The 14,682-nt window shown below is 37.7% G+C and overlaps 2 protein-coding genes and 1 long non-coding RNA gene across 3 annotated transcripts; 1 reads left to right on the top strand and 2 right to left on the bottom strand.

Moving 5' to 3' along the window:
- Nucleotides 1–51: 51 nt before the first annotated feature.
- LOC309511133 (uncharacterized protein) lies at nucleotides 52–2,740 on the bottom strand. The gene is made up of 4 exons (XM_082186203.1): nucleotides 2,424–2,740; nucleotides 2,106–2,274; nucleotides 1,428–1,555; nucleotides 52–736 (listed from the first exon to the last, which is right to left on the bottom strand). Exons 1-4 carry the CDS (start codon nucleotides 2,562–2,564, stop codon nucleotides 569–571), a joined length of 606 nt encoding a protein of 201 aa, XP_082042329.1. The 5' UTR covers nucleotides 2,565–2,740; the 3' UTR covers nucleotides 52–568.
- Nucleotides 2,741–9,043: 6,303 nt separating this feature from the next.
- Nucleotides 9,044–11,259, top strand: LOC309493500 (uncharacterized protein; the record flags this gene model as incomplete). Its single annotated transcript, XM_082162660.1, has 3 exons — nucleotides 9,044–9,605; nucleotides 9,741–10,014; nucleotides 11,047–11,259. Exons 1-3 carry the CDS (start codon nucleotides 9,541–9,543, stop codon nucleotides 11,257–11,259), a joined length of 552 nt encoding a protein of 183 aa, XP_082018786.1. The 5' UTR covers nucleotides 9,044–9,540.
- Nucleotides 11,260–13,102: 1,843 nt separating this feature from the next.
- LOC309481879 lies at nucleotides 13,103–14,021 on the bottom strand. Its single transcript, XR_014200133.1, has 3 exons — nucleotides 13,935–14,021; nucleotides 13,265–13,399; nucleotides 13,103–13,162 (listed from the first exon to the last, which is right to left on the bottom strand). It is a non-coding gene; the product is annotated as an uncharacterized lncRNA (long non-coding RNA).
- Between the last annotated feature and the right edge of the window lie 661 nt (nucleotides 14,022–14,682).

The following is a 14,682-nucleotide window of genomic DNA, read 5'->3' as shown; positions in this document are numbered from 1 at the left end:
TTGTGATCATAAAATGAGTAAATAAATAATGAAAACAATAATACTAAAATAATAGAAAATTGTGATAGTAATAATGTAAGAGAAGAGATGAAGAATTACATGAAACAATATGGTACAATAAACAAATCAGAATCCAAACCATATCAAACAACTTTTGGTGCAAAATATCCCTTATCTCCAAAACAGAAGGTGCTTCTGTGGTATGTGCAACTTTGTAAGCATGGATATGTTCAGCTAAACAAAACATTTTTAGTGCAGTTGCGATCTAAAGGACCTGCTCATCTTTGATAACAATATTCTGGATTACATGAAATACTGGCATTTCATTTTGAACTTGAACACAAACCGCTAACCCTAAACGATAAGTATTTCCACAGCGCTTGACCCATTTCACATTTAGAACCTTCGTCCACATAGGTACATTAAGTTTCTCAGCAATCTCAGCACCAACTTTCATTTCATTCAAGGGAGTCATTTTCCCAGGACCTATTTTCATGTCATTTGGATCAAATGTTTTCCAAATGTAAGCGGTTTGGCACTGGTGTTTTTTGCTAATGTTTTCGTTATGTTATGTTATGCAACAGGCCAGTGAATTAGAAGCCTTACAGGGTAGAGCATGTTGGTCAATCACAATAAAACAAGACTGGACCCTACTTCTCTTTGGCCCAACAACAAGTAGATACGGCTGGAGACTCTCTCCAATGGTATCCAAGTGCCCTTGGATACTGGTACCGGTCTGTGAAAGAATGAAAACACATTAGTGCCAATGTGACTTAAAAGTTAAACTCAATATACACCATGAATAAAATATACAGTAATGTCTTCCACCAAAGTTTCTTTATTACATACTTCCAACAGATTGTTACTAAGCAGGGCTCCAGACTAAGTTTTCCACTGGTAATGGAAATAACTTTCTCAGTTGGTCGCACCAGCACATGATTTGGTCGCACCCATTTTTTTTCTATAACATAGGATTAATCAATGCATGCTGATGAATAGTTGTCTCAATCTTTTCATTTTTATATGACTTAATTCCTAAATTTCCTTAATTTCTAATGGACTATATGCACGGTTACTTCCTGGTTTTCGATAAGCCAGCTCAGGCATTTCCGGTGAACATTCTGTACTCACTGTACATCCACACAAAACCATCAATGGTTGACTTTTTAATGTTGTATTTCTATTTTAATGCCGTTATCACACTTAAACAGTTTGAAAAATGGATTCAGGATGTACTCGTTCATTATATAAATTTGGTTGCAGTCTAGAACCCTGCTAAGTATGTACTAAGTAGAAAAGAATAGAACAAGAACAACAATTTGGAGGACCAAATAAGAGCCTGTCTGAGAAATAAGCAAGTTCAAGGTCACACAGTAACACAACAATATGAACTAGTGTCATTTGATTTGCTTCATCAGTAGCTTCACCTTGATGAATTTGACAAGACAATCACATGCTTTTCTCGCTGAGATCTTTCCCGGTCTTTTGCGGCCTTGACTTGAGGGTGGCAAAAGGTGAACCAGCATCAGAATGGAAGACATGTCGCTGTCCCAACCTGGAGACAAGGAAAACAAAATAAACACATTTGTTTTAAGTTTTTAGGTAGAAGGGGTTGAACATACCCTCCTACTCAGTTGAACTAGTTTAACTTAGACTTAACTTCACTTGGATGATGTGCCGGTATAAATACATTAACCACTCTAGTACCTTAGTTTATACTGCACACAGAATCAGTATTAACAGCACATTCATGGCCAAGTCTTGATGACTACAGATGTGTGGATGAATTAAGGTGAAACCTCTACAGATATTGAAATGAGGTCATAGAGTTAAACTTTATACTACATATCAGCCATACTTTTGTTATTCAGAGACCCAAATTCTGTAAATCTGCAACACCTGTACTAGGCCTTTGAGAAAAGATCAGGGTAGAAATGTTAGAGAAACAGGTGATTTTCATTCTGACAGTTTACCCATTGCAAGTCTGTGTTGCATATGAATCAAGCATGTCTAATGGGTAAAGTTGTGACCACACTTTAAACTCTATAGATCTGAATAAAGCTATGCTTGTCATAAACGCATAACTTATAGCACAATATAGTTACCTTCTTCAACTTCAGTGGCTTCAGCATTTTGGATGAGGTCTTGGAGCTCACTAGTCTGTGTGAGGCCACGGCTCTGTGCAATAACCTTTGGTTTTATGTTGGTAGACCACTTCAACAACAACTTTGCAGAGGTCGCATCACCAAATAGAAGTCCAAAATCTTGATCAATCTGTACAAAATGCCAAAGATAATTAAAGTAGGAACCACAGTAGAAACTCACTTTTTTTACCTAATGAGTCTGGGTTACTGCAGAACAACAATAGCACTTAAGTTCATATGTGTATGTTTTCATGTTTAAAGATTTGAAGTCTCACATACCAAGCCTGGTATATCCAAAAATCGCGGGAAAATAGAAAGAATATCAGATGACTCTTTAGGGTCGTGCAGCATCTTCTGGCGATAGGCCAGTGTTAACCTCATCTTTTCCTTTACCACTGCCTCGTCAGCTGTATGCTTCATCAGGGCAATTGTTTCCTGACACTGACGTTCATCATTCAACCAGCTGTCTTCTTTGAAGGGATCCCTGTCAGTAGTTGGCCCACCTGAAAGTGTTTAAGACAATATGAAAACCAAATATTTAGTTCCTTTTCTTTCAAAAGCATGCACAACACATTTATACCAAAACTAGATACATGACAGGAAAAAACATAGAAAACATGCGTACAGTATCCCAGAGTGACTTTTAAATTTGCCCAACATGGATGATTGAGCAAAACATATTTGAATTTAAAAAGAACAGCAATTATATTTTGAAGAGATACTATGTAACACTTGACCTCATTTACATTATGACTTAATGACAGACCAATCTGGAACAAAAGAATACTTAAAAAAAAGTATAAAAATAATCAAGTTTTATGTTCAATAAAAAAAAGTTAAAAAAAAAAAGTTTATCAAGCCTTCCAGCCAAGCTAATAAGAGCAGTGAATAAGCATAAAATATCGCACCTGTTTGTGGTTGCCGTTGGCGTTTCGTACAACCCATAACATCATAAACATCAATTTACAAATAAATGAACAACCTACCCATGTTCATTTGTCAACTGGGCAACCAATATTTTCACCAAGTCACGTCTTCTGCCATCTGACAGACTTTTAGTGCGCATGTATTCGTTTATGACCTTCTCGCCTCCAGGGCTGCTCTTTAGGATATCTTCAATCATCTGGAGGGGGGAATTATGTTATATTGAGCAGAGATGAGAAATTATTAACAAATGACAAGTGTATATAGTTCCAAATATCTTTACTATTTAAGTAATTCTATATAGATGTATTTCAGAGGACTGCTAATCAACATTGCTGTGTCATCAGACTCTGACGTGCCCTCAGTATCTCCTAAATATGAGCTTAAGCTTAAAGAATCTGCAATATAAACCATATCAATGGTCTGAAGATCTGTTCGTGTTCATACTACTTTTGATTGCATGCTATAACAGCTATTGAGAATTAGACGAATAGACATATTAGCCCATGCAAATATGGTGAATATTGCTGAGAATAAACAAAACTTACCATCAACGCTTGCTGTGCCTGGGATGAAAATTTCTAGGACACCAATGTCTGGTCGTGTCAGCAGATATTCAAATGCTTCCTCATCAACCTCTGTCTTTGAGTCAAAGACTTTTACATCCATTGTAGGAAGATAAAATTTCTTGGCAACTGAAGGAAGACAAACCATTGGGAAATTGACAAAGGCCAGCAATGCCAAAGGAACTAAAACAGTTATTTTTATAAGATAAAATCATACACTTATTATATTACTATTAAAAAATATTTTTCAGAGGGAAAAGTATTAATGATATTGACATTGTTAAAGTTTGTTATATCTCACCACATTCCAAAAACATCTCAAATGTAAAAGGTGTTGGAGAACAAATATATTTCTTGCTATCTTTGAACTTCACTCTGACAACGTTGTTGGTTTGCATTCTGGAGGGACCAAAGAGACAAAGTTAAACAAGGCGTTAACATTCACAGTCAGATGAAAAAAGGAAAAGAAGAAAAAAACATTTGGTAACACTTTAGAGTACTAGGCTTATTTTATAGGCCCATTTTCTTTCTTTTTTTTTTACAGGGCGAGTAAAAATTTGAATTACTGGCCCGACTGGATTTTCCAGCTAAAAAATCCTTAGCGTTGAGCCCTAGATTATTTATAAATATAAGGTAATAAAAAGCATGATAACTCTCTAATATTGGCTGAAGTCATTGTTAGCTGTTGAGGTTTTTGTAAGATTTTGGATAGTAATGACTCAAGTGTTACTACATCTTTCTAAGATAAATGACTTTAGCCATTACTAGGGAATTTAAAAGCTAATAATAACAGTTTAATAGTTATGTTAAGGCACGGTGCTCAATGCTCATCCACATCCACATCAAAATGGCCTCCATCGATCCTAACGTTAACTTAAAGGAGAACTCCGGTGAATTTTTAAGTTAATCTTGATCGTTTTACCTTTGTGAGTACTGTCTATAGAAAAAAAAACGAACCGGATCGGTGCTTGCAACGCGGAGCTGTTACAGTAATGCCCAGAGCTCCCATTCAGCTAAAACGGCAGTTATGGGGGCATTAACCTAAAGAGTGTCTTTGTGCCTCTTAACAGACACAAAATGCAATTAAAATGTCTGTCCAACATGAACAGGGCCCTTACATGACAACAAGATGCGTTTAGCAACTTAGTCATTGTTTAAACTCACCTAAATAGTGTTTTAGACGGCTAGCTGTAGTCTCGCGCTGAAGTCCCGTGGGAACTCAGTTGTAGCCGGAAAAAGTGCGCGTGATTTTTTTTTCCCCAAACCACTTCAGCGGAAATCCCGCCCTGCAGCTGATTCTAAGGTTTTCATTGGTCATGTCAATCGTCACTGTAACCTAAACCAATTAAATCAGCTGCAGGGCGGGATTTCCGCTGAAGTGGTTTGGGGGAAAAAATCGCGCACATAGTGCAGGTGGGAGGAGCGTCGTGTTCCGGCTACTACTGAGTTCCCACGGGACTTCAGCGCGAGACTACAGCTAGCCGTCTAAAACACTATTTAGGTGAGTTTAAACAATGGCTAAGTTGCTAAACGCATCTTGTTGTCATGTAAGGGCCCTGTTCATGTTGGACAGACATTTTAATTGCATTTTGTGTCTGTTAAGAGGCACAAAGACACTATTTAGGTTAATGCCCCCATAACTGCCGTTTTAGCTGAATGGGAGCTCTGGGCATTAACTGTAACAGCTCCGCGTTGCAAGCACCGATCCGGTTCGTTTTTTTTTCTATAGACAGTACTCACAAAGGTAAAACGATCAAGATTAACTTAAAAATTCACCGGAGTTCTCCTTTAACTCATTACAGAGTCAAGTACATGTGGTGCACAACTCGAGCCGCTCGTCACGATAACGTATAGTGGACAAACATTTGATATGAAGCTAACTTCACTGGTCTCAATTAACGTTCATGTAATCTATATGTTAGCTAACGTTATTTTCTTTGGTTACAAAAATAAGATAATTTATAATTTAAGATAACTTTCAAGATTTATCCTAACTTAGTTCTATCTTGAGGCCAGTTTAAAATGTGATCATTGTAGGCTATGTGTTCACCTTCCCAGTAAACTAACGTAGGCTAAACATGTTTGTGCACAACATCATCTAACAAGTGATTACGTTAGTGATTTTCCCTCGTTAAGTAACGTTAGCTAAACAAGTCTTGTCGAGCACTAACGTTCACGTTAAACTTCACATCAAGTTCACATTAGAAAGCGATCTCTGTAATGAAAAAAAAAATGCGGCAAAATCGTCTGAGCTCAAAACAGAGGCGATTATTATGAAAAGGAGTTCTAAAACTTTGAAATTCTACTTACTTTTACATCCAGCAGAAGCACAACTTCTTCTTCCAAATCCACATGCAGCGATCACCGTGACCAACGTAATGGCGGATAAACGAAACTTTCGGAGAAGATTTTGGGGAGGAGTCACAGTTACTCTTCAATTTTGCTCCCACTCTATGGACACATTTTACTCTGTTCACTCAAAATAGATCAAAAACAACTATTTTTGAGAAAAAAAAAAATTACTCTGGAAAAATTACTCTGCCAGTTTTCCTGTGTAGGTCTTCCCCAGGGCCTCCTCCCGGTGGGACGCGCCCGGAACACCTTCCCGGGAAGGCGTCCAGGAGGCCACCGATGCCCGAGCCACCTCTGAGCTCCTCCCGAGTGACTGAGCTTCTCACCCTATCTCTAAGGGATCGCCCAGCCACCCTGCGGAGAAAGCTCATTTAGGCCGCCTGTATCCGGGATCTTGTCCTTTCGATCATGACCCACAGCTCATGAACATAGGTGAGAGTAGGAACGTAGATTGACCGGTAAATCGAGAGCTTCGCCTTGCGGCTCAGCTCTTTCTTCACCATGACAGACCGGTACATCGACTGCATTACTGCAGAAGCTGCACCGCTCCGTCTGTCAATCTCCCGTTCCATCCTTCCCTCACTCGTGAACAAGACCCCAAGATACTTGAACTTCTCCACTTGAGGCAGGAACTCTCCACCAACCTGAAGTGGACAAGCCACCCTTTTCTGACTAAGAACCATGGCCTTGGATTTGGAGGTGCTGATTCTCATCCCAGCCGCTTCACACTCGGCTGCAAACTGTCCCAGTGCATGCTGAAGGTCCTGGTCTGATGGGGCCAGCACGACAACATCATCCGCAAAAAGCAGAGACGAAATCGTGTGGTCCCCAAACCTGACACCCTCTGGCCCCTGGCTACGCCTAGAAATTTTGTCCATAAAAATTATGAACAGAACCAGTGACATAGGGGCAGTCCTGCCGGAGTCCAACATGCATCGGGAAACAGTCTGACTTAATGCTGGCAATGCGAACCAAGCTCCTTCTCCGGTCGAACAGTGACCGGACAGCCCTGAGCAAAGGGCCCCTGACCCCATACTCCCAGGGCTCCCTCCTCAGGATGCCGCGAGGGACACGGTCGAATGCCTTTTCCAAATCCACAAAGCACATGTGGACTGGTTGGGCAAACTCCCATGAACCCTACAGCACCCTGGAGAGGGTATAAAGCTGGTCCTGTGTTCCACGACCGGGACGAAAACCGCACTGTTCTTCCTGAATCCGAGGTTCTACTATTGGCCGTATTCTCCTCTCCAGTACCCTGATTATGGAAGTAGAATAATGTCAAATGTTTTTGAAATAAAAAGCATGTTGAATTGCACCAATCGAAAAAAAAAAGCATTGCATTAACCATGCTTGCATTTTACTCCATTGTATTTTTAAGGCTTGCATTTTTATGGGCTGAAATTCAACATGGTTGAATATTTAAGCTGTGAATATTTCAATTAAAAACATTTCAAACACATTTTCATTATTAAAAATTCAATAATCCATATTCACCTTTCATATTTCACTTCCAAAATATTCAAACTGTTTAAAAATACAACCTATAATATTCAACAGGCAATTTTCGGTCCATTTTATTTCGCTTTGAAAATTCGCTTCCACAAATTCAGTGGTTCAAATTCAACAGAAAATAATACGTTGACATCCAGGAACTGCAGGAAAAGCAGTAGATTACCGAGCATATTATCCATCTGCTGTTAGTCGGCTTCACCAGCAGGGGGTGCAAGCGCGTGTTGACAAGCACCAAAGCAACAGCTAGAGATGAGAGGCCTTCACAAACAAAACGTCATTTGCTGAAATGGACAGAGCGGTGAGTTTGTTTGTTGTTGGATGTCATTTTACTTTTGTTTCATTCTTCTGGCCAGCAAGACCGAGGTACTTAACATGCCATATTATGTATTTCCCTTTAGCAATTGCTTTTGGATTATGTTTTGGAAAGACTCCGTTCACGCTTGGAAAATGCTGTTGGACGACTGCCCCTTGACATGGACTACCTGGAGTTTATCTGCTCGCAAGAGTTGGTCTTTTTAAGTGCTGTGTCCAATTTAGTTACCATCCCAGGTGATGTTTTCGAGGGCATCACAGAACTGCTAAGACTAATTCGACTAAACTTGTCAGACGTTGAGACGCGCACTCCGACTATTCTGCACCAGTCAGGATCGATGGGAAGGCCACGTCTTGTAATCTCACCGGATTATATCACCAATCTCCTGGACATTAACTGTTCTGTTCCAACCATTGCTCGCATGATTGGAGTAAGCAGGAGCACAATATTTAGACGAATGGCTGAATGTAACCTCTCCATTCGGGCAAGATATAGCAGTCTCTCGGATGAAGAGTTAGATGAGTGTGTGACAGATGTAAAGCAACACATGCCTCAGTGTGGATACAGAATGATGAGAGCAGCTTTAAAAGCGCGAGGACACCAAGTGCAGTTCGACCGGGTCAGGGCAGCAATGCACCGGGTTGATACAGTGGGAGTCATGTCCCGAATGGCACAATTGGGCTGCGTAGTACGAAGGACATATTCAGTTTCAGGTCCTAGGTCAATAATGCACATTGACACCAACCATAAATTGATTCGGTAAGTTTGGCAGACTTGTTTACTCCGTTATTGCATGTTGCAGACCGTATGATAGATATATGTGGGCTTTTTAAAACATTTGCATGAATATTCTTCTTTCAGATACAATATAGTCATCTTTGGAGGGGTGGATGGCTTTTCACGCAAGGTAGAGGCCACTCCTAACTACTTTTTTTTATTTTTTTTTATCTATATTGACATATCATCCGTCATACCATTATTATTATTATTTTATTTTTTTTGATAGATAATGTACCTCGGTGCTTCATCTAATAACCTTGCTGCTACTACCTTGGATTTTTTCCAAGAAGCAGTGGAGACATTTGGCTTCCCTCTCAGGTAGGAGACAAGTCAGTAAGAATTGGATGGCAAATCTTGTCATGTTTATTCAGTTCAGTTCAGTGTTTTTTTTTTCAAGTTCAGTGAATGAAATGATTTACATCAACACTTTTTATCAGCCTTTCTACATTAAGACACGATTAGAAACGTTTGTGCTTATTGTAACGTATAATATAGCCTAACATAATTTAATGTAAACAGCATTTTTTTTTCCATCCCAAAGGGTATAACTATATTTGTGAGAGCGTTTGTTTCCTTAAATTTCCATGCGTCCACTACAAGTAAGAAGTAATGCTGCTACAATACTGGTGTTGCCCTCTCTTATGTCATACCCCAGAATTCCCCCGGCTTACTTAAGGCACACACTAATCAAAATATATTATAATGCATTGCAGTCTGTGTATTTACCTGGCCAGTGACCACAGAAGCTCCCCTAAGTATGAATGAATGAATTTTAGACCAAGTTTACATCTGATGATTTTTTTTTTTTTAACTCTGTATATTTACTGTCTATGAATTTTACATTAAGTAAAATTTTTTGAGAAATGTGTTTCGGTCGCTGTGCTAAAACACCCATGTTCTTAGGGTACGAGGAGATCAGGGCGTCGAAAATGTGGACGTGGCTCGTCTGATGTTCACAGTTCGTGGGACAGAAAGGGGCAGCTTTATTTCAGGAAAGAGCGTGCACAATCAGCGGTGAGTTGTCATTTTCAAATAATGTACTTTGAATTGAGGTTTTGTTGAAAATATATTTATTTTTTTAATTAATTATCAACTTGTGCATAATACCTGTCTGAAATTCTTAGATTTAATTGATATATTTCTTTTCAGTATTGAGAGGTTGTGGAGAGACGTCTGGACATCAGTGACAAATGTCTACTACGATGTTCTACATGCTTTGGAAGAAGGTGGCCACCTTGATATTTCTGACCTTACTCATCTGTTCTGTTGCCACTATGTATTTCTTCCACGGCTTCAAGATGATCTCAACCTTTTCCGAAACACCTGGGACAATCACCCAATACGCACAGAGGGTAATTTGACTCCTAACCAGTTGTGGGTGATGGGAAGTATCCGCAATCCTGTACCTGAGCCTGACATAGAGGTATGTTTGATGTGGATATGGATTTTGACAGTGAAATCCAATAACTTTGAATGATCACACTGTATTCAATGCCAGACATTGAATAAACATTTTAATGTTGAAGCAGTTTATTCTCTGTTCAGGGGCCTCATTTATAAAGCTGTGCAAAGGACCTTACTAAAAGTGTATGTGTGCCCGTAAGCGAGAATCTGCGCAAAATTCCCTTTATAAACCCAGTCAGTGGAAGAATGTGTACATGCGTCTCCTCCCTGAAATAACTATAAATGTAACTTTCAATGCCTCGTTTTACTATGCATATTCTCATCTGCATATCATTTGCATATGCATATTTATCCACATGATCCCAAGTTTAACAGTACAGGACATTAGGAAAATATGAGATACGGATGCCTTGTTTTTGAATAAATAAATCAAAGTTTTTTCTCAATCTTCTCCACTGTCCAAATAGTATTTTTAATTGCTTTATATTTTAAACGGAAACAGATAGGCCTTATTGTGCATTATTTATCATTATTTGCACAAAAATATTTTCTCAGTTAAAATAGTTAAAACATTTAAACTCAGCATGCCAAAGGAAAGTGTTCAAAAGCATTGCATCCACTACAAAAAATTATATTAATTAAAATTATAACTCCATTAATGAGTGGCACATTTAATCTAAATGTGTATATCAGATGTAAAACAGAGTTTAAATCAGTCTATTTATTTTTAACTGTTATTGTGAACATGCATTGAATTTATGATTAGAATTCATAATGAAAATTTAAAGTGTTTTTCCTTCATCCGAAACATGGTCACGTCGGTGTCGCCAAACTGCTCCGTCTCCAATATGTTCGTACGCAGGATCAGAGTTACTTAGTTGCACATTCTCCCGTCAAGTTTGTTTTTATAAATCACAACTTGTGCGTCGATAGTGGCTTACGAGCCGTTTCAGGGCCTGTTTTGTCCATACACAGCGGTTATTAATGAGAACCCAGAACTGTAAGTTGGATCTTATTTATGACAGTAAATGCTCTATATTGCTGTTTTTAGGGATTAAGCATACCACAAATAGACTGGGAGAGTAGTGGACTGAGTGTTGATACACATTCCAGTATTGTTGTGCCTCAAACCGAATGCCCCCTGACTGATGAGCAAGTGGAAGCACTCAAAGAAACTGTAGACCCCAAAGGACCTTCACAGACTTTTGGCTGGGACATCTATCTAGCTGCACTCCATTTTTGCCAATCAGTTCTTATGGAATAATTGTGATGTCATCTTCTGTTCTGTTCTGCAGACTTCTGTCACTATCAATTATAATTAATAATTTTAATCAACAATACCTACTTAAAATATCTGAATAAAAACAAGAATTGCTGTCTGTGTAATTTGTACTTTTCCTATGATTTGACACTTCCTTTAGTTAGTGATTAGTACAGTGGATTATGGGGGAAAAACTTTATTCAAGAATTAACTACTGCTTACATTTAATATTTCTGATCCCACTGAACATGTACATATATGTACATAATATACATTATGCATACATTTCTAATTACAAATACTTCAAAAGAATAAAGTACTTCACAATATTCTGCAGATTCTGACGAGCTTTGGAACAATAGACATTCAACATTACTAAAACCACTGCATGAGCCCATGCATGAAAAATCCATTGTGGAACAGTATAAGCTTACAATGTAAGTGACTGCTTGTACATAACATTAACCCGTTACTTAAACATGGAATGTACTATGTCTTATAGCATAGTATCAAAAATATAACGGCATGAACAACATGCATCATGTACACTAAAGCACAACTTGTATGCTGGATTTTAAAGTATTGGACCTAAGTGTAATAACAGTATCTAATAAAAGTGTATATCAGTGTGTAGCAAATGTAACATATACTGTAAATGTCTAAAAATTACACATGGCCAAAACCATACTTGCAAGTGCCAATGCACATCATCAAATCATTTGTGAAGGACTGAAAATCGCTGTAGTGCCCTGGGAGCCGGAGAACACAGAAGCAAGTAGAGGATTTTGGGAGATCACTTTTTACAATTTCCACAGCCATATTTCCCTCCATCTGCTCCCATCCGACCCAGAACTTCAGAAGGTTTTTTAAGTCCTTGCTGGATGCTGCAAAAAACACAGAAATTATAATAACAGTTCACCCTATAAATACAATTATCTTATTGTTTACTCAGTCTTTTAGAATCTCAAACTGTTATGACTTTCTGTAAAGTATATTGGTGTTTAGATCCATATAATATAATTTCAGGGGGTCCTAAGATTTAAGTTTTAAACAGGACGCAAAAAATGGGGTAACACTTTATAATAACTTTAATAAATCATTAACAAACATTATATAATGATCAGATAATTAGTTAATATTCACATAGCTAGAAATATGAGATAATGTGCTTGTTAAAGGGATAGTTCACCATAATTGAAATCTGTTCATCATATAAAGCGATTGTGTCTCTTCAGAAAATTTGGACTAAACCGCTCAATTCATATGGATTAGTTTTACGATTTCTTTATGAACTTTTTGAAGCATCAAAAGTGGTAGTTGCCTATCAGTTGAGAAAGAAATTGCTTAGATTTCATCAAAAAGATCTTCATTTGTGTTCCGAAGAGGAACGACAGTTTTACAGGTTTGGAAAGACATGAGGATGAGTAATTATTATTCGAGTAATGAGACAGAATTTTCACTATATACTACAATGTTAACTAATGATCTGTTAATCATTATGTCATCTTTAATAAGTTTTTAAAAATATTAACAAGCATGTTATCTCATAGTTATTTGAAATAAATATATATATATATATATATATATATATATATATATATATATATATATATTTGCAGTGCATTATATCAAACTACCTTGAACACTTCAACCATGAAAAGACTGGAAATCACAAAAATTCACATTAGAAAATGAAACATGAATCTCCAATAATATGTTCTTAAAGTACACATAGAATTCAACTGCAAACTGTAAGATACTGCTGTACTCTTCAAACTCGGAGGCACATACCTGTCTCAATGAACTGCTTTAAATACCCTGTGATCCGTTCCTTGGTATCAACTGAGTATTCGTCGTCATCTTCGTCATCACTCTCTTTAGGTCAGGAGATATGGGAAAGCAGCATCTAAACAAGTAACAGAATTATATGTTTCCCAAGAAAATAGCTACTGACATTGTTTAAGTGAAAAGTCCATTTGTAGTCCTCTTAACAAGAAGGAAGCCTTACCTCAGGAGTGCATGAGTCCTCTGATTCTTTGGGGAAGAATACCACATCCTTCCTCTCAGTTAGAAGAGGCCAAACAAAAGTGTCTTTCAGTCCTCGCCTGATTTGTTTGACTTGGCATGTTCTTCTCCCAAGAACCTACAAAGTACAAAGAAATTGAAAAAATTTATTATATCCAAATTTCAAACTATAATGTCAGCATGCTGACAGACCAAGTACCTAAAGGTCTTTCATTAAAAAAATAAATAAAATAATAATAATCCACACCAGAGCATGTTCTTGCTGTCCTGCTGTTATTCTTATAATAAATTCTTATAATTTTACATCCTTATACAAAGAACATAAAATAACAACTGGCGACTGAAAATCTAATAAAATCACAGAAGGGCAAAGTTATGATCTACCGCCTCAAAGAAGTTTACAGTAAAATGAAACAGCCATAAATTAAAAAGAATCAGGATATCACATAACATGCGTTAGTAGCTCTGTGTGAAAGATCATGAATGCAATCTAAATTCTTATACTTTTCTAACCATTACAATGCCATTAGAACACATGATAAAAAATGCATTAATAATAAGTATTCAGGTAATTAGTTTCATAATATAATTGAAATGTATAGAAATAAGGGCACTTTCCATTCTCAAAAACAATAACTACAAATTGTAATTACCGCATGTGACAGCAGACGTTCATAAAGCCACCTTGTATTTTCTTCTGTTGGACCAGGAAGATCCCAGGACAAACAAAGTTCCAAGACTTTACTATACTGGTCCTCATTCAATGGAGACTGCCCACTGAGCTAAAAAAATAAAATTAAGCATATTTTATATATACACACACGTGTGTGTGTGTGTGTGTGTGTGTGTGTGTGTGTGTGTGTGTGTGTGTGTGTGTGTGTGTGTGTGTATATATATATATATATATATATATATATATATATATATATATATATATATATATAATACACACACTTACCAAGTTGATGGTCTCTCGTATGTCAACATCTGGGCAGTCCTCCAATTGCAAAGTGGTTGTATCTTGAGAACCTTGCAGCAGAACATGAACAAAGGCTCTGCTGAGCCCTGCAAGACACGGGCCACCGTGTAGAAAGGAATGGCCAAGCATTCTCCCTGCTACTAGGAAGAGATCGCTTTCAATAAGGAATTGTGATGATGAGGGAACCAAGTGATCTGGCTCTCCCTCAAAGAGGCAAGTAACCCCTGTGTTTCCTGTTGATTTAATTACATATCAGCATTAAGTAAATCCCATCAAAACAATTATTAAAAATGTACATTTTGCAGTGCAACTAATAAACTGCATACCCAAGTTCAAACTGAAACCATACTTCAGTTTTTCAAGAACTGTTGAAAAAAAGTGCCTGGTGACTCCATCGCCAACTGCAGCATCTCCTAAAAAAA

This window comes from Leuciscus leuciscus (genome assembly GCF_965113295.1).
Source record: "Leuciscus leuciscus genome assembly, chromosome: 1".
NCBI classification, from domain to species: Eukaryota; Metazoa; Chordata; class Actinopteri; order Cypriniformes; family Leuciscidae; genus Leuciscus; species Leuciscus leuciscus.
This window is presented reverse-complemented; position numbering and strand designations above follow the sequence as displayed.